At 36.5% G+C, this 26,213-nt stretch overlaps 1 protein-coding gene across 21 annotated transcripts in view; it reads right to left on the reverse strand.

Annotated features, from left to right (window-relative positions):
- The window catches only part of dlg1b (discs large MAGUK scaffold protein 1b), a 147,250-nt gene extending 122,982 nt beyond the window's left edge, over positions 1-24,268 (reverse strand). For 10 of the 21 annotated variants that reach the window (XM_081374960.1, XM_081374959.1, XM_081374957.1 and 7 more), the window contains exons 1-3: positions 23,568-24,268; positions 23,083-23,214; positions 10,305-10,468 (exon numbers count right to left, since the gene is read on the reverse strand). In XM_081374960.1, coding sequence (XP_081231086.1) covers positions 10,305-10,468; positions 23,083-23,214; positions 23,568-23,586 — 315 coding nt within the window. In that variant the 5' untranslated portion in view covers positions 23,587-24,268. Of the gene's footprint in view, positions 1-10,304; positions 10,469-23,082; positions 23,215-23,519 lie in introns of all 21 variants that reach the window. The other 11 variants (XM_081374955.1, XM_081374948.1, XM_081374950.1 and 8 more) reach the window with 2 other exon arrangements.
- Between the last annotated feature and the right edge of the window lie 1,945 nt (positions 24,269-26,213).

Raw genomic sequence — 26,213 nt, forward strand, 5'->3', positions numbered from 1 at the left:
AAATCAGGGCCGGGCCCTGGTTTTTTATTTAAAAAAAATTACGAATACTATTTTAATACTTTTAATTTGAATAAATTACAAAAAAATGTGACTCACAGACTTAACAGATGGCCGATTTCACATGACTAAATTAGCATTATAGCCAGATAGCCTACAATGTCAAAAAGACCGAAGCCCTCTGGTGCCCAACAAAGAAAATAAAGAAGAGAAGGGAAGAAAAAGGGAATAAAGACAAAGGTAATGAAATGTAATAAATGAACAGTTTATCTAACTGCATAATAGTTAGACGATGCTAGCAACTACATGATTTGAAATAGCTAGCTAACAGAGCTGTGCGGTTAATCGTTAAAAGATTGCGATCTTTGGCAACAAGTGACTGTTAAAAAATGCATTGCGAGAGCACTGAATCATTCAAGAGATTCATTAAAAAACACTGATCCATCTAATAATAAAACAAGTGAAATCTTTATGAGTTAGTCATTGATTCATTAATTAAAAACAAAACAAAATAATTCAATATTTTTAAATAGACTGCAGCAATCAACATTTTGTAATAACCTCTAGTAAATTACATGTTATTTTGTTTAATTGTCTATTAAGAATCGTGATCCCTAAAAAAATTAAAATCCAGAATCATGCAGACCTGGTGTGAGTATATGAACACAATAATAATCAGTGGAACTGACTGCAATGCAAGAGACATCATGTAAAATCTTGCCTATAGGGCAGCAAACTGATCAGGGCAAGCCCTGGGTTAAATACAGGGCAATGACAGGGACACTGAATAGTGCTCAATCAATAAGGGTTTTCAAATGGCAGATTGACATTTGGTCCCCCAATCTCGAATATTTGGTTATATTGTTGGTTAAACAAATATATTGTCCAATGAAACAAAAAATAAATCTTATTATTATAATTATTATTTAGTAGACAATAATAACAACAGCAATAAAAAACAATATTAAAATATTATTATGAATATTAAAGTAATTAAATTAACACCAGGACGAGATGATAATACTGCCATAACTATGTAATTAGTAAAGTACTGCTATGTACACAGAAGAAGAAAAAAAAACGAACTATAATGCAGTAAATGCAATCACTCAGATGGTCGCAGCAAATCATCGTTAATCTGTGCGCTTACCTTGGTAGTAACAATACAAATGCAGTCCATTCTTTCATATCGGACAGAGACCTCGCGCCTCTCAGCATCTCATTCTTTAACGAGAATCACGCTGAATCCGTTCATAAATGCGGAGCTCATCGCTACTCCTCAAGGAACGATAGAAAAATAACAGCCATCCACGTGTTTGTATTTGCTCTCCATGTTGGCCATGCCGATGAAGTTCGCGAGAGAGAGAGAGAGAGAGAGAGAGAGAGAGAGAGAGAGAGAGAGAGAGAGAGAGAGAGAGAGAGAGAGAGAGAGAGAGAGAGAGAGATGCGCGCACGTCTCCAAGTGCACCCGAAGGAGCATCAGCGAGAGCGCGCGCGCTGCTTCATCCAGCATCTCACTAATTCAACTCTGCAGAGTGAATAACTTTACTTAATTGCGACTATAAACCATTTTTTTAAAACCGCAGTAGACAACGTCGGTCTTTCTGGTAGTGCGTGCCCGCATTCTTGGATTCTGCGAAAAAAAAACATCGACAGGAGAACTTGGGTATTACGAAAAGATCATTGTCTAAAACGTTTTTTTCTTCACGCCAGAATGCTTTTTTTCCGCGTTGTCTAATATAGAGATAACAATATTCAGCGGTCCCAGACATCTATATGTCAATCAGCATCAGATTACATAAAAAAAGTCATCGCGACATATTTGAATGTCCATGGAGAATTGCGACCCATGAACAAACTTTAATACATTGTAAAATTATGTTTTTAATTAGCATGCAAAAAAGAAAAGAAAAAAGAAAAAAACTCGTTTCAGAGTAAAAAATCATATATCTTCAAATAAAAAAATAATACATCTGTTACAATTCTATGATGAATGGCATTGCTAAAACACTCTTCAGGATAATCAAAACTTCCAGAATTTACCTGAACCTATTATGCAAGTAAAGTGTTGTACATTTTCTGAATATTTAAAAATTACACTGCAATATAAATCATTCACAACTGAATGTGCCACATCCTGTAAATACTGACACCAGAGTATGATTTGAAAGTGACAACTGATCCAGGAGAGAGAAATCCAGACACCCCACAGAGAAAGTGTTTTGGCAGAACTCAAGCATGTTCCCAGCAGAAGCGGCCCAACCATCAGTCACCTCACACACATTTTAACACTGAGCTGGCGGTGTAAAAGCAGCCTTTTATAGCACATACTGTAGATTGCCCTGAAATGCAGTGTAAGAATAAATATTTGATGTGCACAGTGATCAGCCCTTCCCTTCAGAAGCAGCCTCTACTAGTGCACACTGCTGTTGCATAAAGGTTTCTGGACCAAAGAAAACAAAAAGAACACTGGGTAACCTAGTTTCCAACAAAATAGTGCTATAATGAAGTCGGAACTTGGCCGGTGGAAAGCACTTAAAAACGGCCAACATTTCCTCTGACTTGTGAAAATGAACGTTGATTTACAAATACACATTCATCGCAAACATTTTCTAAACATCCAACTAATTAATTCAGTGTCTCAACGCCATTATGAGCTGCTTTTGATACAATGGTAAGTTAAATAAGTCCACACGTTATATTTGTTACTAGTACAATAACGAAACTGAACATAAGAAAGGGATCCCAACATAGGGCACTTTACTTTGCTTTGCTGATTGTAATGAGGGATTTTTTGTTTGTTTGTTTGTTTGTTTGTTTGTTTGTTTGTTTGTGCATTTAAAGTTTTATGTTATTTTTACCACACTGACCTGTATTAAAAAAAATTCTTTAAACTGACATTATTTTGACACTCTACCTTCTAAACATTAGGGGCACTATTTTAAGGATCTAAGCGCATGGTCTAAAGCACACGGCGCAAGGGCACAAATCCTCAAGTCCGAATCCACTTTTTAACGAGGGGAAAAATAGTCGGCGCATCCGGCGCATGGTCCAAAAGGGTTGTCTCTATTCTCTTAATGAGTAATGGGTGTGTTTTGGGCATAACGTGCAATTAACAAATCAGAGTCTTATCTCCCATTCCCTATACAAGCCATTTGGGCTCGCGCCATGGCGGATTCACTATTTACATGGCGGAATTTGCAAGCGGAAAAACTGAACGCTTCTCTAGCGAGGAAACGGAACTGCTCGTGCGCAAGGTTAAAGTGCAAGCAGACCATCTACAGGATAAAGTGTACGTGCGTTGTGGACCCGCCTATAGGCACACATTACAAACGCGCTCTTTAAATAACAAAAAAAACATTCCTGGACTTTAGACGAGGTTTTTGTTGGTCAATGGCGCAGACTATTTCAATTGCCTCAAAATAGCAACGCGCCAACAATGCGCCTGAACACACCTCGTTTTCAGACCAGCACGCCCATGGACGCACAAATGCATTTGCTATTTAAACAACGTGGTGCAGGACGTTAAAATGATAACTGCGTCGGGCTGAAACACTTGTGTTGCGCCTGGCGCTGAATTGCGCCGGATATTTGATAGGGCCCTAGGGGTTTTTGGTTCAAGACCAGCAGGCTGTCGGGGTGTGGAGCAGCTTCAGATCAAGCACCAGCACCCTGTCGGTGGAAATCACCAGTGCGGCGTTACTCCTTAAAGTCTCCGTGAACCGGAAGTTGCAAACGACTTTTCTCCAGTGCTGTGAAGTATTTGCCAGTGAAACGGAATATTGAACAGAGGGCAGGGTTTTACTCTAGCGCTCCTCCTCTCCATCTCTCGCTCATAACAGACTAACGGTTTGAGGGGAGTGGTTAAGCGTTTCTCAAACCAATTCTTCAAACCTACGTCATTAGAGAAGGGATTCCAGACCGGAAGTAACTTTTCAGACTTTGATTAAAGATTACGACGGCAAACAATTTTTTCGGTGTTTTAACTTGCACGGATTAATTGTTCACCATAAGACTAGTAATATGCGCTAACAAAGTAAATAGGGTCAATTTTGATTTCAGTTGGACTTTAAAAAGAGTAACTAATTGCGTTACTTCGTTAAAGGCACACTATGCAAGATTTGTACCTTAATATAACAGCTTCAAACTCATTTCGATGGTAAACCAACTCGTAGTAGGGCGAATCATCCCGATAGCAAAGCGGGGAGGGGGGGGGCTGGCAAAACCAGCAGTGCATTTTTTTCACCTGTGCATGGCTTGGTTTGTTTGTTGTGTAACAAAAGTTCTTATCAAATGTAAAAGGTGCTTTCACACCAAGGGCCAGATTTACTAACAGTTTGAGCCAGCGCAAAACCTTTTTTGATGTTAAAAGAACTTCTGTCAGGATTTACGCAGTGAAAAATTAGCACTGAAAAGGCATGCAGAGGGTTATTTTTCCGGCTGACCTTTTTGCATATGCATTTGTTGGAGTTTCCCTTTGCAATGCACAATTTATAGGAGAGTATTAAAATTAATAATAATGCAAGGTGTTTAATGCCCATTATTTAATGCCCAAAAAAGCATGTCATAAACAAGACGCTAATTTGTGCTGCTTTTGGTGGATTGAGTCATTATGGAAATGATCCAGCTGGGTTCTTCTTTAACTTGCACGTCATCAGGAGATCACTTCCGATGTATCTCAACATGGGGACAGGGTGTGTGTCAGTCAATAAATGGAAAAAGTAACTTGCATTACTTGTTTGAAAAAGTAACAGATATTTTGTTGCAATTGTAAAAGCAATGCGTTACTTGACTAGTTTCTTGAAAAAAGTAAGCCGATTCGTAACTTGCGTACTTGTAATGTGTTTCCCCTCAAGACTTCCCACAATTAGCCTTGTTATAAAGTAATGACACAAACCTCTTAGCCTCTCAGAATATAAATACATTACTGTCTAAAAAAGTTCTTCCATTATGGACCCTTTTCACATTACCAATTTTGGAACATAGAAGTAAACTATACTTATTTCTATAGAGGTACATGGAAACCATACCAAACAATATTTTTGTGTTTCCATTTTTCCAGCGGTAAAAGAGAAATATACAATTGCATTTCTATGACTTTGGAAAGATGGTTTGTGCCAGTCAAAAGAGAAAAATTTACAGTCACTAGCTCAGCAGCTGTATTATAAATCCCTTCGCAAGTACTGTAGAATATAACACAAAGTGTTATAAATGTACAGTTAAAAAAATAATTTAAATGTTATAAACTTTGCTACATTTATGTTAAATACTGCATCAGAAATTTGTAATCAAAGTCTGTGTAATAAGTCCATAGTGAAATTTTGTTTGATATCAGGTACAATCATAAGACAATGCGAAAAGTGAACGACATAAAATACACATTGTAGGCTACATAAAAAAAAAAAAACTTTTATCATACAGTCCTTGAATAAGAGATTTAAATACACATTGGTAAAAGGGTATTTTTAAACTTACAACACCAAATTGACATTTTCACAAGCTTTAACTTATTTTATGAAATTATTATATTAAACAGCACAATTTAATAATCATGTAATTAAAAATCCAATTCCACAATTCATTAAAAAAAAGTTATCAGCTAATCGGCTGATCACATTCAGAAACAAATGTGGCACATTTTGAATAAAGTTTCAGCATTGTGAAAATGCAACCCACAGCTTGGCCACCAAAACTTGGTATCCCACCGATAATGCTATGACCTATGTCCAGAGAAGACCCATGAGGCGGGCCTAAATGAATGAGGGCGCAATGACCCATGAGTCCCTCTATTCTTGGAGCAAACCCCGTCGACGAGAGTAGGAGGAAATGAACGGCCCAAACATGCGGCCATGGGGGATGCCCAACCCACCAGACCCGTGCCGGTGTGATACTCACTTGGTCCAGCTCACTGTGGGAGGATTTCGCTTTAGCGAGCACAAGAAGGATTTCATTTAGGAGGGGAGAGTCCTGAGAGTGGCCATTTTATTAACACAGAAAGAAACAAGAGGGAAAAGAGAAAGGACATTGAAATACACAGCAGAGGTGCGAGTTAGATAAGTTTATTTAAAATGACCTACATTCCACTAGTATGAAGTTTAAAAGCTTGGCAATAGGCAACAATTAATATTTTGTTTGTATAAAACAAAATATTAGAAAGCCCTGTAAGTTATAGCTGAATGAGAAGAATTATTCCGAATATGTGATTATTGCGTTAATGGTATAACGGATCATCCCAAGTCAATTTTTCAGGCTCTGGCAGTTCAAGCCTCAGATTTACAGGTTTTCTAAGTGATATTTACAGTAGCTGAACAAGTTTAGAGAATCAGATCAGCTTATTGACTAACTCACTTATAAAAATGTAAACACCATTTGGTCTTAAGACACTGGTCAGTCTGAGAATGTTGTAACTGAGATATTAGTCAATCAGTTGAGTTCCTTTTTACCAACTAAGCTAATGACTGGATCCAATAATCTGTTCTTTTATAAATATACTCAAAGTGAGTGTAGCCTACATGTTTTACAAGTCTACACACTGCAGGCAGGTGGTGGTGTTGTGACAAATAGACTGATCCAAACATGCAAACTACATCAACACTGTTTACACAATGTTTTTATGGTAAGACACCAAGAATGTGGTCTGACAAGTCACTAACTAACATCATTATTCTTATTACAAGCGATCAATTCATGTAATTTTGTAGAATTCTGAGAAGCTAGGCACAACGCATGTTTATTTATATATAATCTTTTTAGTTCTTTCACAATTGTCAGATGTTATAGGTGAGCAAAACTCGTTTAGCAACCTTTAGTAAAACAAACTGTATCCACACTCACAAGACCTCACAAGACTATTGCGCTTCAGGGAGGCACTTCCAGTTTGGGGATGTTCCACTCAAAAAGACTTAAACGAATCATATCAAATCATAAGGTTATGCTACAAATAATCCTTATCTGACAGTTTGACTGAATGAGCTGTAAAATTTACTTCATGTTCTATGTGTCATGGTAACAAGAATATATGGCAAGAGCTCTTTTCAGTCGCTGAATTCTTTTCCTCCTGATTGTTGTCTTTTTTCCTTTGTATTCCACTGTAACATTATGAAAAAAGAAAACATATACTGTCTGCGCATTTGTGGTCTGCTCTCCCAATTTAATTTATGATATATCCCATGAATAATTCACTGGAATGCATTAGAATCTCTGGTTTTCTCCCCAAATCCTTGCATCTCTTTCCAGGTTTGTTTAAATACAATATCTATTGTCTATCACAATGATGAAAAACACTTTGAAATATTATTACTCAATGTTCCAGTAAATTAACATTTTTTATTTGATTATAACATGTATATTGCTGCGGAAATAATCGATCTTTTGGGGTTATTAATGGCCTGTGCTAGTAATTTGTTGCTCTTACACTTTTAAATGTCCTTTTAATATCCGATGGTTGAAGGGTGAGTAGAATAATATCATCTCGTTATACCCAGTTTTTGTAAATGCGTATTGCATTTATAGAGAAAACTTTTCACTGATTGTCATGGGGCGTATGAAAAAGGTAGATAACCTCTGGAGTTACCTTAGACTGCCAAAGCTTATCTACACAGCAAGTAAACTAAAAGTAGTAGTATGAGTGTTTCTTCAACTATGCACATCAATGGACATTCAGGAGAATTCTTTCATTACAGTGTTTTATAGCATTCTATGGTAGAATGACATTTAAAACTGGGAATGAACTTCGGAAACTTTGGAATAAAGAGCCTGAATCCTTTGTCTTGCCATAAAGATATGTTTCATGGCATGTTATGTTTCCTAAAAACACACCATTTCATTATGTAAGAATAAACATTTGATACACTTTCTATGTTCATACTATTAGCATAATTTGACAAAATTGCAGCTTGATTATAAATGATGCAAAATAAAAATGGTTCACAAGTGATATTTACCATGCTTTTTACAATTAAATTAAAGATAATTATTGGTGTGTAATGAAGCTTACAAAACCATGTATAATATGTTTACTATTTTTTTGCATGTAGTACTAGTAGTATGCATTGTGAACCTTTAATATTTTTAACTGAAAGAGAAATAAAACTGACTGGAAGAGTCAATTGTTATGTTCTCTTTTCCTCTCCACGCCCAATTTTTTCTCCACATTTTTCAAAAGTGTGGTGAGAAATGACCAGCGCTGAAATAATTTTTCAAGACACACAAGTAGTGTTGTCACGGTACCAAAATTTCAGTATTCGGTACCAATACCAGTGAAAATCCACGGTTCTCGGTACCAATTTCGGTACCAAAGCTTAATTTAGATTAAATTTACATTATTATATTAAAGTGTATATCACAGTTACAAAGATGGAAACTGTAGTATTAAAAACACTTTACAATAAGATTCCATTTGTTAGATAACATTAGATAAAATGACCTAACAATAAACAATAGTTATATACTGTCGCAATTATTCTCCTTTAGGGGTTAATTTAAAAATACATTTTTAAAATCAAAAGTTAACATTATTTCTGTTAACATTATTTAATGCACAATGAATGAAGTGAACAAACATGACCAATCAAGTGTTTGTATTAAATAACATTCACAAACATTAATTAATGTTGTAAAAATATATTGTTCACTCAATGTGTTATGTTAGATAACGCATTAAGTGAAGTTAATGAATGGTATCTTATTGTAGCGTTACCAAACTATACAGGAGATAAAACGTGTTTTATTTGACTTGACTGTATTTTTATTTAATCCAAAACTGCATTAATATTTAATTTTAAAAGGGCTTTTTAAACCTGCTAGGAGTTATCCAGCCAAGAATAAGACTAGAACTGCTTTTCTGACGGACTGATAATTTATGACGGCTTTTTATTGCTCATCTCCATAAATATATCTAGTAGTAAAGCTAATGCAAGGGCTAGAAATCAATTAATTCTTTGCTAATACTTCCTTGTCATCATGGAGAGCGCAGTTCGCACCGCTTTCTCCTTTCCACAAGCGCTTGTTCTCCCGTGGCGTCTGTCGTTGCTATGCATCCATGAACATAGGCGCGCCTGGAAAATCGAGCGCGCCGCTTCTATTATGAGCGTGCTTGCCGCGCGCCATTTGAAATAACGAATCTGCACGCGCAAAAACATCAGCACCACATCAGCAGCACCGCCAGTCGCCATGTCTCAGCGCTTTTATGAAGAGGACGCAACTGCACGCGCTTCGGGCATGCACGCGCATCAAGTACCGGGTTTGAGAAAACCTGGTACCGTGACGTTTGAAAAAAATTTAGTACCGATTTGGTACCGAAGTACTGGGTCTTTTGACAACACTACACACAAGCAAACATCAAGCAGCAAAAGTCTGATGGTATCTGCATATCTACTCCTAAACTCCAAAAAATTATGAATTTTCACTGCTTGTTCAGTTTAGTTACTTAAAAAAGGATAATGAACCAATTCCGTAACAACTTATCTATCTTGTTGTGCTTTTAAGAGTTCATTTAGGGATTGAACATTGCTTTCTTTCAGGATATTCTGCATAAGTACATTATTCTGTTCCTCTGCTCAGGGAAAGAGAACATCTGCTACTAAAGTATTCAAGCTCTCAAACAGCATGCACAGAGACTGCAGTTAGAGCCATGGAGCGTAAAGACTCTTCTGTCATATTTGTTTTCAGCAGCATCACGCACAGCTACTGAGACCGAAAAACTCCCCCTGAATCCAGGAGGACAGTGTCTTTTCCGACAGTTTCTGTGAGTGTGAGGAGTCTTTCAGCGAATGATTTCCAGTAGACTCTTTAAGATGGATTACAGTGAATTCCACCAACAATGACTTCTGTGGTAACATGCAAAGCAAGATGTCAGATTCTCAGATTGACTGATTGATGATAATATCAGAGTGTGTAACAGCAAAAGCACAAGTGTTTCATGTAGGGGAGACATTTCCGTTCCCGTTCAGGTGTGCGTTTCCCAAAAGCATCATTACCCAACTATGGTCGCAAGCTACGTTGAACGCTGTTTCCCATAGTTGCTTTTGGGAAATGCACCCCAGAACAGTTACAAATGATGTTAAAGAACAAAAAATCCCCAATGACAGCATCAGCACAGCATCCTTTCATTTAATATTTAAGACTACCATCTATTCCCAATTAACATGTCAATCATGTCATGTTTGGTTGGTGCTTAGTAATCTAAATGCTGTCTCATTAAACGACCATGTTGTGGCATGACTTGTTTAATGAAAAACAAGCAGCATGACATTTTCTTTAAAAACATCAATGTTTTTACACTGTTTGTGAGATGTTAGCACTCTTACCTCTATGCTGGTGCTAAGGCTGGGCAAGGTGTCTGAAGTCACCGTTGTGCTTTGAATGCTGGAGAAATCCCACAGGTTCATTGGGGGCATCACATCGGGCACTTTCACCGATTCCCCACATCTCTGATTATCCAATAAGGTCACTTCGTAAAATTCCTGGATATCTGTTAAAAGAGAAAACATGCATTTTCAACAGGAAATGTTTCTTTAATGTCAAACCTGAGAGAAAGGAACAGCAAGATACAGGGGCCAACAAACTATTCACTGTAGACACTTTTGTCACACATAAATGTATTCACTGCATAGATAATTTCAGTTCAAAAAAGTAATATCTGCTATTAATTCTAGCCATTGACTGCATGTTTTCAGTTCCCCTAAAGTTCACACAGGGCGTAGTTCATCATGTGTTTCTCTAACCTTTGACAACTATAAAGTGGCCAAATTTGTGTTCAAAATGTCCATTTTAATTGTCACTTAAGCATTCAAATCCCTTTTTTTACAGGGAGCTGGATTCATTTTTTGAAGGTCATTCAAGGACACACTAATTGTTCAGCTCTAAAATCTTGTTCATAACTGATCAGGGTCTCTGAAGTGATTTGGTGGCTAATGGTAAGCGTCTATAAATACACATCCTGGAGTGAACAACAATTTAAAGATTACAAACAAGAGTGTTGACTGAAGCTGGAGGGCATGGGAGATTTAAAGGTCATTCACAGCTGTTACAACATTCATCAGGTTACAATCATAATGATACATGGTCAGCAAGCATGGCCTCAACAAAAACAACAGATGAACTTCTTATTATGAAAATGTCTTGCACTTATTTAAAAGCCACCACCCAGTCCTGAGTAAACAAGGCATATTTATGTATAAATGCGGCAGATAAGAAGTTCATACACTGTGACAATCAAACAAACAGAAACTGTTCACGCATGCAAAACGTTTAAAAATTAGGGAACTAGTCCCTTCCACAAGCAGAGGGGAAATGACTGTTCGAGAGAATGCCGTGCTGTGGTTGGCTATGCTGGTCGACGCACAGCCGAGAGAGAAAATAGCAGAGGGTTACAGGTCTTCTATGCATGGAAGAGATTGGGTAACAGGGCTGAAAATACATGCTGGATCACATGGAGCTTCACAGAAATGAGAATAAATATTTTTATAATGCACACAGCTGGTGGGGGTGATTCCCTCATCTCTGGTTTCCCTGTAGAAATAGTGCAGTAACTTCACAGCCCCTTTAAAAAAACACTGGCTTGTAACTGAGCTCCAACTAATGTAGTAGAATGATCATGATTTGTCCTGCTATGACCATTAATAATTTTGTATTTTTTAATATCTAGATCTGAAATGTGACTTTGGTGCCTGTATTAAGGCTGGTCAAAAAGAAAAGTTTTGTTCCACGGACACGAAAGTGTCTAATCCAGGATTTATTTCTTGAGATTAATCGCTGTTCTTCCTCTTGTCAATGGCCCTGTAAGCCTTTGAGAAGCTGGAGGCTTTCACAGAATACTACCATTTAACATCTCACTGACCTCTCAGTCATGCAACTACTCTCAAAATAAAACAAACGCTAAACCGAAACACTAAAGTTATTCAGGTGAAATGCAATGGCCTTCATTTCATTTTATGAAAAACCATAAAAGTGCTCAGTTTCTGGAAATTGAAACACCTAACATTAAGAAACTGACATTTGTATGTGTGTCACTGTGCCATTAGTTGTTTCCATCCACCTATTTTATACACATTTTGGCATATTGCATAAAAAATTAAATGAAATAAAATGCTGCATGGAAACAGCAAGAAAAATCTAAAAATGCCCCCCAAAAAAGCTTTTGCACTTGTACAGCATCTTAAATGTTGGCTTGATCATTTTGAAATGCCTGAGCCAATGTCTGTCATCAGAATGATTTGGTATAATCACCTACCAGAAGTGTCTCACATGATTGTGCTTTCAAACAAAAGGCATCCAAACACAAGATAACATGATGACAGCATTTATTGCGCTTTGTGTGCGCGTTCTGAGACGAAGTCATTTATGATGTAGGGAAAAAAAGAGCCACAGTGGCTTCCCCGATTGCAACAACCTCCATATATTCGGTGTTTCAGTTTTTGTCAGTTTGATGATTTTGTTTTCTTGAACAAATGGAATGGAAACAAATGCTTTATTCACAAAGTTAAAAGTGCAACTTTGGATGAAAACATAGCTACTGACTGACATTATTCCAAAGCATGTCTTGTTTATAACATGTAGTGACATCTGACAGCAAGTTATGCACTGTAAAAAATGATTTTATGTCAAAGTAAATAAAACAGGAAAAATCATGTATCTTTTGCTAAGAATCATTTTGTAAAAATGAACACTTTAGTGTATTAAGTAAATCCTAATTATATACAAATTTTTTACTCGTAAATATTAGACATCCAACAGACAAGTAAAATTGAATTCTGACTCTCTGGCATATTTACATGCATTAATTAAGTACTTGAAGCAAATTTAAAAAAATCAAGTTAAATTTAGTCCTTGAAGAAAGGAATCTGCGCATGCGTGGAAAGAAGAAAACACACGATGATTGAGGGATTTCCAATCTCCACTCCATCTGCTCTCGACAGGTAAGCAACAGTAAAAAAACTGCATTATATTACAGATTTTTTGATTAACGATTGTCTTGTCATCACTTCATTCTATACATTTGAAAAGTTTAGTGTTCTTAAGTTTAGAGACGTGCTCCAGAAAAAAAGTTCACGGAGACGGAGAGGCAGAAAGCACCCTGTTTATTTTCTTTTTTTTTTACAAAAGCACAATATTTTATTTCGATTGTAAGTGGAAAAAGTAGACATTTAACAGTTTATTTTTTCATATTTTTCTTAAGTCTGTAATCTTTATGACCAAAAAATGACGGAGTATTTTAAGTCTATTTTGCTGCTATGTGAAAAAAAAAGAAAAGAAAAAACCAAGCAAACCGCGCGGGCGCGTTTGCCGACCCAAGAGGATTAATGACGAGTTAGCTTTGTAAGACGTTAGCTATATTTTTTTCTCAGTTTTAAACTTTACGTTTTACACGATTTATCAGTAATTACGCCTAAAAAACATGAATATATTACTTAAATCATGATCTTTTTGTTTAATATTTGTTATTTTGTGTGCAATGTTCTTTATAGATGACAAATATTGGCCACAAATTAACAATAGGCCTAAGTGAGAAGGTTCTCGTTCCCTCAGTCATCGTGCACAATATAATTCATTCCCTCATTCATGTGCTAAATCATGCATACTATCTATTAAATGGTCCCTGCTTTTACTAAATCGTGACCACGTTTTAAATGACAATAATTCGTTGCCTTATTTATATCAAAACGAATGAAAAATTTGTACTTCCAAATTCCTGATTCGTAGCCATGATATCTGCATGCTGTGTGTCACATGTTAGCATTAATGTGAGGAAATGACTATGAGAGTAAGGTCATGCAGGATGTTTTTAATGTTTTTAATATGATTTGGTATAAGTGAAATTAATAATGTGAATGCAAATTAATTAACTTTTAATTTAAAAGTATTTGCTGTTTACTGATTATTGATTTTGTTTTCTCACTTTTCTTAATTTCAGGATATTTCTCAAATGCATTCAGTCCTTTGTGCCTCCGTTGCTGTAAACCGGTTGAGAGGGACAAAGAGAGAGACCGAACACACTGAATTGTTCTCCTGTTCTATACAATGCATAGAACTGCTAATTTTAATATGCATTTAATGTATCACTGAAAGTAAAGGTTTAAGCAGCTTGAGCAACGATAAACATTCAAAGTGATCTTAAGCATTATAGGTTTCAATAGATGCTTATTTCTTAATAAATTACTCTTAACTGCACATTGTCACAGTATTATTTTGTCACATTATAAGAGTAACATTTAATTTAATTTAAAATAATTACCAGCACTGCATAAAACAAGTAAAATGTATTTTTGTGGTTATTTCAGTGGTTTTACTTAATTATATTAATTACATCAGATTTGTAAGTAAAAATTACTCAATATAATTTAACAGGCCAAGTTATATGTACTTATTCACTTTATTCTAAATTTATTCACAAATTTACTTGTGCAAAAACTTGCCAAATAAAAATTGAGTAAATTCTACTTATTGTTTTTCTCAGTGTGACAACTCTGTTAAGGGATACTTCACCCAAAAATTGTCATTAATTACTAACCCTCATGTCATTCCAACCCCTTAAGACTTTCCATTCATCTTCAGAACACAAACGAAGATCTTTTTGATGAAATCTGAGAGCTTTCTGTCCCTCTGATGACAGCTACACAACTGACGCTTCAAAAAGTTTATAAAGAGTTTGTAAAACTTAACCATATGAATTTAGTGGTTTATTCAAAATTTTCTGAAGAGACTCGATCGCTGTATATAATAAACAGATTGAATTTTATTCACATATAAACATTCATCAACACATCAGTTTTGGTAAACGGAAGCTCAAGCATGTTTGCTTGACGTGTGAGAACCAAAGAGGTTCATTCTCATGTTACACAGCACGTTTGAGCTTCAGCAAGAACCAAAGAGGTTCATTCTCATGTTACGCAGCACGTTTGCTTCCACAAGAAGTTTGTTCTCGAGTGTCAAGCAGGTTATGTTGAGCTTCTGTTTAACTGTTCAATTCATATGGATTAGATTTACGATCTCTTTATGAACTTTTTGAAGTGTCAAAGTGTCTGTTGTGTAGCTGTCAACAGAGGGACAGAAATCTCTCAGATTTCATCAAAAAGGTCTTAATTTGTGTTCCGAAGATGAACGTAAGTCTAACGTGTTTGGATTTGGAATGACATGAGGGCAAGTAATTAATGACAGAATTTTCATTTTTGGGCGAACTTACCCTTTAACGTGTTAAGAAATAATAAGAGAATTGTAGAACACAAAATGAAGTGCATAGATTGACAACCGACCAGTCCAAAAGTAAGTGGGGGTGAGATGGGATGGAATGAGATGAGAACAAACTATGCTATCTTACTGAAAACAATCTGGGACACATAAATCAAAGGACCTAACGATTTTTCAAGTGCTGAATCATCATGCATCAAACAAATTAAAAATGCATTATATAAGAGTGTGCATTTACACAGCACTCTAGCTGAGTCAGCTGCAATATCTGAGCAAAATATTTCATAACTTCATCAGTAAATCTTATTGAAGCACATCAGGAAGCAGATGGTGAAAAGCCCTCTATTTGCAAGCAAATCAATCACGTACGGTTATGCTTAACAAGTATGTTTGAAGTATACTTTTTGTATTTTTAGAGCAGTAAATTAGTGTTCGAGTTTTGTGTTTGCTCCATCCATGGCAGCTCTCTTACATGTGGATTGCAGGGCTCCCAAATTTAAGTATGCCAATATTAGAGTAGCCTAATCAAGCATATGCGTTTACACTTTGCCAAGCTTCGCCTTGCATTTGTCTCAAATAAGCTCCGCTTACAGAAGGGAAACTATGGACCAACAGCCAAAAGTGATTTTCGGAGGCGGTCTGGTAAATTTGTATTTCTCAAACGCGCTTTGCGATTATAACCCTGAAATCGAATCGTGTTTTCTCCACACAACCTCGGTAAAAACTATAGAGCAAATTATCAACTAATCTCATCCAGATATGAGTGTCTGAGATTGCGGTGTATGATTTTTTTGCTAATTTATTTTTATCTTCATCGAACACTGTAATTACAATTACATGCGCTTTTGACCTTTTTGCCAACTTTCTGAGTAAAATAACAGTTAGTGGCTTGCGTACTGCAGGAATCCCATCTGACAAGAATCCGATTGCAAACTGCTCAAAAAAAGGCCACTGGAGCAGCAGTGTGAGGTATGATCATCATCTTAATTAATTTCTCCCCTCAATAAAGTACATTTATATTGAATCATTTAGCAGACGCTTTTATCCAAAGCAACTTACAAATGAGGAGAGCAACAGAAGCAATCAAACCAACAATAGGGAAATAATATGCAATTGCTGTGACCAGTCCCCAGTTAGTCCAGCACAGTACATGTAAATAGATTTAGAATAGTAGGTGTTAGTATTAATGGGTCAAGTGTTGATGAAAAAGATACGTCTTCCGCATTTTCTTGAAAATGGCTCAGCAGCTCGGGTTGAGTTAAGTACATAAAGTAATAATTATAATCACATATATAAATTGTTCATTTGAATGAGTTTTGTGACGCAAATATCCAGAGCACATTACCTTCTGTAATCCCCACAGACCACAACCAGACACAGAAATCCCAATCCCATCCCAATCAGTACATCGCAGACGTCCTCCGTTAATAATTAATAATAACCCAAACATCATCTGGAAAACCAATCGTGTTCAAATAGTGCTTAAAAGCATATTTCTCACATCAGGCCTTTGACCTCCAAAGCAATCTGTGTGTTCTAGCAGATTTAAACAGTATGGTCAACAACATGGCTGAACTTAGGCTTTTGGTCAGCCAGGATATAAAACATGCATAAGATGAAAAAAAAGTAATAACCAGTGAGGTTATGAGTTAGATCTTTAATCTGGTCTGTGTGGCAAATCAGTCTGGCATCTGATGAAGTTATGATTGAAGGAGCAAATTACTAATGAGCACGAACTTCTGAGTGAGGAACTCTGTTTTAATCATTGTTTGAGAATCAGTATTAAGAGGTTAATATTAACCTTAGTATAATACCAATGTCATTACGAGGCCTTCTGTTTATTCATGTCAGTTCAGCGACCCCATCCATGCTCTTGAGAGAACGTAATGTGCATGATAAAAATGGAGCTCTAACACTTTTAATCGCTGCCTATTTTAGTACTACTACCATGTACCATGACCAAGTTGTTATAGTACAAATGGTCTTGTTTTACGTGATCTTTATAATATCAGAAGAAAAAACAGCTAATGTAAAATGTAAATGACAGTGGATTCATAATAGGATGCAAAAAGCAAAAGATCTGTAACTGGACTTAATCTCCTTAAGTTTGTGTGGATGATTGTTATATTTGATTGGAGATCCGCTCTGAGCCAATCAAAACAGAGGTGTAACTCTTAGCCGATTCCCAGGTTTCTCAGAGTCTCATGTTCACTTTTCTCCCTCCAGAATGAGATCTGTGGTAAGGCAGCCCTTAAACAGAGTGCTGTATTGACGTCCGATTAACAGACCTCTGCAGCCACAGGATAGAGTTTCTCCAGTTCACAGAGCCTGCTGGGTCTCTTTACCTCTGACACATGTCTTCATTTTCTGATGGCTCATTTACAGACTATGTTATGTTAATGCTTTCTGTAGGAAATTAATAAAATAATTGTGATGTTCTTTGGAGATTACAAGACCACAATCAGCCACATAAGGAAATCATTTTAAAATACTCTACCAGTCAAAGTTTTGGGATCGGTAAGATTTTTTATGTTTTTAAAAGAAGTCTCTTCTGCTCACCAAGGCTGAATTTATTTGATTAAAAATACAGGGGAAAAAACTGTAATATTGTTAAATATTATGACAATTTAAAATAACTGTTTTCTATTTTAATATATTTTAAAATGTAATTTATTCCTGTGATCGAAGATGAATTTTCAGCATCATGATTTCAGTCTTCAGTGTCACATGATCCTTCAGAAATCATTCTAATATGATGATTTGATGCTCAAAAAAAACAATTTCATTTCATAATGCATTTTTGAACATGCATTTATTCATTATCAATGTTGAAAACAGTTGTGTACAATTGTTTTCAGGATTCTTTGATGAATAGAAAGTTCAAAACAGCAGCATTTATTTTAAATAGAATTTTTGTAACATTTTAAATGTCTTTACTGTAACTTTTGATCAATTTAATTCATCCTTGATGAATAAAAGTGTCAATTTCTTTTATTTCTTTCCCCCAAAAAACTAAATAAAAATTCTTACTGACCCCAAACTTTTGAACGGTAGTGTTTAATGTTACAAAAGTTTTGTATTTCAGATAAATGTTGTTCTTTTGAACTTTCTATTCATCAAAGAATCCTGAAATAAAAATGTAAATAACTGTTTTCAACATTGATAATAATGAGAAATGTTTCTTGAGCATCAAATCATCATATTAGAATGATTTCTGAAGAATCATGTGACACTGAAGACTGGTGTAATGATGGTGAAAATTCAGCTTTGATCACAGGAATAAAATACACTTTACTAAATATATATACACATAGAAAACAGCCTGTTTTAAATTGTAATAATATTTCACAATATTACTGGGGTTTTGTGTATTTGTAATCAAATAAATACAGCCTTGGCGAGCAGAAGAGACTTCTTTTAAAAACATAAAAAAAAACGTACCGATCCCAAACTTTTGAATGGTAGTTATATTATTGCTTTTTTGGCTAGCTTGACGCTTGCCCAAGTTATTACAGTGTGATTTAGGAGATGCTTCCCATCTACTTGAGGAAGTGATTTTTATCCATTACATATTCTGTTTCAGGCAGGACCTCTGAATAAAGATTAGGAAAAGATATCAGCCTGCCTGTGTGATATCAGATTCACCACTCCAGCTCTTTATGAAGCACTAAGAGCTTTTTTAAAAAAAGGGTTCTTCTGTGTGTGAATAGAAAACCTGGCCATTATCTACTTTAGGTAATGTGATTTAATCTTACCCCTACTCCGAGTCTCATTTTCAAAACAATTAACTAGGAACTCGTGAGGCGGGTGTGTTCTGTCAAGGGTAAACCTGGTCTGTCTTGTGACCCACATTTTGCATGCAGGAGGAGACCTGCCCTGCTCTGGTTAACTCTTCTTCTCTGGCATCCTGAGAGGGATCTTAAGGCTCTAATCATTGAGAGACATGCACCGAGTCTGCATACGCTGCTCTCTCAGAGAAACCGTCGTAAATCATCCGCCTACGGATTAGGACTAGGGTAATCATGTCAACAGACGGATTACATTTTGTTTGTCCTTTAAAATACATATCTGAGGAAAAGTCAAATTGGAATCCGTCACTCCAATGCATTTTTCATTAGCGCCACTCTTAAGAACCAGTGTGCATGCAGGACATATACGAGTAGAGGGATTTCTGCGCTTGTTTGTGTGAACATGAATGAGCTGCGCATGAGGATGATTACACGTATGTTGTATGAACTTATCCAGCAATGTTGAGCACAGCGATTCATCATGGCAGCTTAGAGTAAGACTGTTTTCTGAGATACAGAACAGTGAGGCACACACAGTGCTCTGGCCTGGACAACAGAAGCAGATATTTACAACTCGCGTGCCTTGTGAAATGCAATTAAAATGTTTGCAATGTTCCCCCGTCTCTAACTAAGTTGGCTTTTCATACATGAGTGAAATACATTCACAAAGAGGAAGCTATACCAGTCTTTATCCTAAAACCACAGCATTTCAGCAGACAAACCTAAACAAGTAACCAAGCGCGCCTACAGTAGCACTCAAGCAATAAAACATTCATGCTTTTTGTTTTGTTTTTCAAAAGAATTGGAAACAGGGGATTGAGTTATTACAGTAAGCCTCCACACCTTGAGGGTCAAACACAGGAAGACGCAGGCACACGGCCAGTCAAACCCCAGAGAAACTCAAACTGGCTGTTCAGCATTCCTCGAGGTTGCTTTGTTTGCCTAGTTTGCAACAGCTTGCCTAAGACAGTGGTTCCCAAACTAGGGTATGTGAGGTGACGGAGGGAGTGCGCAAACAAAACGCTGAGGAAAAATGCCGCCTCTAATGTAAAAACAGGATACCGGTAGTGCCGTAAAAGGTAAAATGACATGACATCCAATCAAATTAAATCATCTTTGCGGTCAAAAACTGCCTGCATCCACACAAGCAGCCTGCATATGGGTTGGTTGATAGGTTGCATGCAGAGTATGCTGCCTTAGCAAATCGCACTACATTAAAAAAACTTCCACACGTAATAACCTAGAATACTGTCTAACACTTGATGGCTGCTCTGTCATCGGTTAGAAACCTGGGTGTGCTCTTTGATACCAATCTTTCATTTGAAAGTCACGTGTCTAGTATCTGTAAAACCGCATTTTTCCATCTTAAAAAATACATATAAATTACGCCATATGCTCTCATTGACAAATGCAGAACAATTAGTTCATGCGTTCATGACCTCAAGGCTAGATTATTGTAATGCTATTATGGGTGGTTGCCCTGCACGCTTAATAAACAAACTACAGCTGGTCCAAAATGCAGCAACAAGAGTTCTTACCAGAACCAGGAAGTATGACCATATTAGCCCAGTTCTGTCAAAACTGCACTGGCTCCCTATTAAACATCGCAGCAATTTTAAAATATTGCTGATCACTTACAAAGCACTAAATGCTTTAGCTCCCCAGTACTTGAGCAAGCTCTTAACGCATTACAGTCCTTCACGTCTATTGCGATCTCAAAATTCCGGCCAGTTGATAATACCTAGAATATCAAAATCGACTGCTGGTGGTAGATCCTTCTCCTATTTAGCACCAAAACTCTGGAACAGTCTTCCTAACTTTGTCCGGGAAGCAGACACACTCTGTCAGTTCAAAGCTAGACTAAAGACACATCTCTTTGACCTAGCATTCACATAATACATTATAGACTTCTATAATTCAATGTTAGGCTGCATAGATTAGGTCAGCCGGAACCGGGAACACTTCCCATAAATCCTGATGTACTCGTTACATCATAAGAAGAATGGCGTCTACAATAATATTAGTCTCTCTGTTTATCCCAAGGTTTACCGCAGTCCGCTAGATCCAGGTCTGATGAAGGACCTGCGCCTGGACACAACGACAGCACAGTCCTGAAGTGTCAACTAGTCTCTCCCTTGTGAAGGCCTTTAACTCTGTACAGATAAAACGTTGTCAAAATAGTTCCGGTTCACACGGCTACGTGGAAGCGATAAATAATTCTGCAGATGAGCGGGCCGGAGTGCATTAAGGGTTTTCTGTTAGAGCGGTGTCGTGTTAGCGGCCCCTAAGTTAATAACTAATGATCTTTGCAACGGAAGTGAATCAATCAAAACTAACTTTAGCTGGACAATATCTCTATTCTAGAGCTGCTGTAAAGCCAAAACAATCTCTGTTACTTTAATTTCCTATTATCACTGTAAAGCTGCTTTGAAGTATTGTTATTGTTAAAAGCACTATATAAATAAAGGTGACTTGACTTGACTACATTACTGTGGTTCTCGACAATGTAATTTTCCAAAAATATCCACATGATTGCAAATGTGATATTTATTTTATCCAACAGTTCAACAATGAAAAAGGACATTTTAAATAATGTACATTAAACAGTATTGCTTGCTCTATTTCTAAACAAAATAATAGTTCAAACAAACTCCGCAGCAGAACTGGTGTGCCTCTAAAAGCAGAAGAACAAATCTGCAGCTTTGAACGAATCGGGAGAGTCAATTAGGCTATTCAATCACCCATTCATAAATACAGCCAGCCGCTTGCTTTGTTACTGAATGAATGAATGAATGAATGAATGAATGAATGATCGAACGAACAAATCATTAAGACAGTGACTTGCCACCACCTACTCCCAGTTTTAGTTTGATATTTAAAAGTAGCACTTCATTTGCCATAATTTCTTATTTCTCTATTTAACTTTTTTTTTTACTTAAAACATTGTCATAACATTATACCATTGTAATTGAATTCATGCCACTGAGCAGGATTAAACTAAATAGGCTACATCTAGATGCAAATGCAGTGCAAAGATAGCTTTTGTTGATACTGATTTCATTAAAATTATTGATGTAGTTTAATTCATTGCTTTATTTATTATTAATAATTAAATGAATGGAATTTTAAGAATTTTATATTAAACATGACATACATCTAATAGGTTTAGAAAATCTTTGTTTTAATAAAGATAAATAAATAAAAATTGCCCCTAAAAAGCTATTTAAGGGGCAAAATATTGTCCCTTCACGGAAAAGTTGTGAAAGCAGTCTAAGTGGAAGAGAGAACGTAAACGCAGAAGGATCTTAAATGCCTCCGGGGGTATGCCAGTCTTAAATGTTTGGAAACCACTTGGTTTTATTATATCGACATGTTTTATTATAGTTGGCAAGGGGCAACAGATGAAAATTAGCCTATTGGGTTACCTCTGGCTTATGTACAGTGTCTGACTGTTGATTGATGTGCACTGTCCCTATCAAAAATAAATAAATAAGAAAACTAAGAGACACTGTCTTGTGGCTCCTCAAAACAAACTGCAAGATAAATTAATGCATATCAGATCTTTTTATACAAGAACATCCTCAGATAATACTTTAAACAACAGTTTACACTGCTTCGAAGTATTTACCATTCACAGCACAGTGTTAGGTACCCTTAGTATCACAGTCGCCTACATGTCAGAAGTTCTCACCCCTCTGAAACGGGGCAATAGCCATTAAATGACAGTATAGCTCGAGTAACACACGGCCCTGGTTGGCTTTTACTACTCAACACATCTGTGCTATGACAAGCTCTCACAAACTTTTGGAGGGAAAATGTCGCAAGCAACCTCCACACACTGAATATGAATCCCTCATAAATGAAAAATAGATACTTAAAATATCCTACAGGGCTCCAAACAAAGTTTAGTCACTTGTCATGTGTCCCCATTGTGAAATAAGTAACATTAAAATTAGATAGATAGATAGATAGATAGATAGATAGATAGATAGATAGATAGATAGATAGATAGATAGATAGATAGATAGATAGATAGATAGATAGATAGATAACAGCATGACACAGTACTTTCATTATGACTAGGGAAGTGCTGAATGACACAGTGTAGTACCTATAAGCGCCTGGAAGAGGTTACTCTGGAAGATGTCGATGACTCTCTGGATGGAGTTTCTCAGTTGTCTGTCTTCAGTGTTACTGAGTTTTGACCGGTATTCCTCCAGCAGTAACAGAGCCCTCTGTGCATCTATACAGAGCAGGCAGACAGTTTTCATTAATTACATAATTACACGAGAGAGTATAACGCAGAAAATATTTTAAAACTCGTCTCTACGTTTGCCGTCTTATGGAGTGAATAGAGCCTAAATAAGTGGTAAATGACTTTGATATAAGTTTTAAAACCTATGTGGTGATGACTGGACAAAACAAAAATGTATGACCGTTCTTATTTCCAAAGAATTTTACAGTTTAGGTTAGTTTCAGTTACCTTAGAGATACAGTGCGGTATAAGAAATTATATTAATATTTTACAGTCTGAAGGAAGTGACTTACCAGCTCCGGTGCCAGATTGTGTAAAAGTATATCCGAAGTGTATCTCACCTTTTTTTCTGACTGGCATGTTTCGGTTGGGCTCGTGCACGATAACCAATCCAGCAGAGCTCGCGACAGAAATGAACAAAACACGCAATGATAAAACCAACGCTTCTCACCCAACACGAGTGCGTCCAGAGTGTCAGAGGGGGGTAAGTCGGACGCAGTTGGCATGAAACTCTAATGTTTATCCGGTAAAAAACATGAGGACGGTTCGGGCTGATATGAAAACGAGCCGTTTGGTTGTAGAGTCGAGCGCGAGCTGCACTTCTTTAACCCGATAGTCGTGCTTTACTCCACTGACAGCCCTGCGTTTCCATTCAAAACACACACAGACGCTGCGATACAGGCTCCGCCGCCAATCTGCTCCGCGGCTGCGGGGGAAAAACTGAACATATGTCGCCGCCAGTTGCAGGAGGGCTTCCAAAAAAAACTCCCCAAACTGCAAATATACACCTCCCTCCCTGCGCGTGAGCTTGCAAGGGCTCAGTGTCAACACAAGCGGTTCAAATCCTCACGTCCGCAGTTTTTCCTCATTCTTCTTCACCTTCGGAGGAATGAGGATTGTTTTCCTAAACGTCAAACTTCTTTCGTTATCTCCTCCTCCTTTTTTTTTCTTCTTCCTATGTGTCAGAAATTCCAAACTTTCCTCCAAAATGGCGTCCCAGGGTTGGAAGAATGTCACGTGATTCTAGACCCTACCCTTGACCGCCCAATCATGGGACTGAGCTACCTTTCAGCTCAGGGTTGGGAAGGTGAGACTTCACACTTTCTTAAAGGAGACTCACTACTGACTCAAGCAGGCTAGTGGTGTAAACAAGGGTCCATATGAGGATATAGGGCTCCCTCTTACAAGTAAATATTGTGATTGAACATTGCTATGCCTAGATTGTGTTGCCAATCCAAATGAAACATGCACGGTTATGACACCGGCTTTGACTTAACAATCCACTGCCAAGAAGTTGTAGTAGTTGTTTACGTGGAAGCTCAGCTGAGGAGGCATTATGTAAAGCCACACAGAACCATGATCTTGAGATGTGGCTTCTCTTCTGCGGCACAAACTTCTCTGTGTTAATCCAGTAGTGTAATGGGTAGAACTATTTTAGTGTGGGTATTGTCTCTGTCAAAAGTTTGGAAACATTACCATTTTTTATGTTTTTGAAAGAAGTCTCTTATGCTTATCAAGCCTACAACTATACATTATAACAATATACACTTCCGTTCAAAAGTTTGGGGTCAGTCATTTTTTTTTTTTTTTTTTTTTTTTTTGTTGAAATTAATACTTTCAAGGATTTGTTAAAATGATAAAAACTGAAAGTAAAGATAAATATGGTTAGAAAAGATTTCTATTTTGAATAAATGCTGTTCTTTTTAACTTTATTCATCAATTAATCCTGAAAAAAGTATCACAGGTTCTAAAAACAAAATTAAGCAGCACAGCTGTTTCCAAAATTGTTAATAACTGAGCATCAAAACAGCATATTAAAATTATTTCTGAAGGATCATGTGACACTTAAGACTGGAGTAATGGCTGATGAAAATTCAGATTTGCATCACAGAAATAAATTATATTTTAAATAGGGCAGTGCACGCATCCAAAAATAAAAGTTTGTTTTATGTGTGTGTGTTTGTATAATTATTATGCATATATAAATAAACACACATGCATATACATATTTAAGAAATATTTGCATGTATGTATTGTATATATATATTATATATAAATATTTTATGTATGAATAACACATTTTTCTTAAATAGGCTATAACATGCATGTGTGTGTGTGTATTTATATATACAAAATAATTATACACAGTACACACACATTATGTAAACACAAACTTTTATTTTGATAAAAGCCCTAATTTTAAAGTAGCCTATATTAATTTTAAATTGTAAATTTTTAATCAAATAAATGCAGGCTTGATGAGCATAAGAGACTTATTTCAAAAACATTAAAAATAAAAAAATCTAAATATATATATATATATATATATATTTAAAAAATATATTATTATTAAAATATAAGTGCCATTAAATAGTTTTTTTTTATTAATTAATTGTTGCGCATTTTGTTGAAATGCTGCTTGCATTAAAAAAAAAAAAATCAACCATGAAATAACCTAAAACGAAAACATCCTCTGTGCAATCTTTATTTATTAATGTTGTCCAATCCCAGAACGCACAATTAAGGTTGTCTGACACCACAAACACTCAATGGATCATCAGATCCAGATGTGCCGTTCACATATAACATGTATTGACACAAACAGGCAAAGCAGTGGCCCAGATTAGTAAGGAGTCATGGTAAAAGAGGATTTTATTTTTAGATGATCATGTTTTATGAATGATCCTCTCTGATCTTGAAGAGGCTATACCTCCTCCTCGCCACAGTGTACAGGTTTGCATTGTCTCTCATGAACACTGGATTTGCTTTGAGTGTTTTTTAGACCAGCATATTATTCTTGGTGACAGGCATGCATGCTTCGCTTAAGGATTAGTTTTTCGGGAGTCTGGCATTGTTGTGGTATATTTCGTTTTTTCATTTGTTTCTAAATTAGTTTTTGTCCAAACTGAGTCGATGTAATCATCATGTATTATATTGAGACCGGGCATATTCTCTGTGACAGAATGTGGATCTGTAAGCAACATGAC

This window comes from Scardinius erythrophthalmus (assembly GCF_964197995.2).
Source record: "Scardinius erythrophthalmus genome assembly, chromosome: 9".
Classification (NCBI taxonomy): Eukaryota; Metazoa; Chordata; class Actinopteri; order Cypriniformes; family Leuciscidae; genus Scardinius; species Scardinius erythrophthalmus.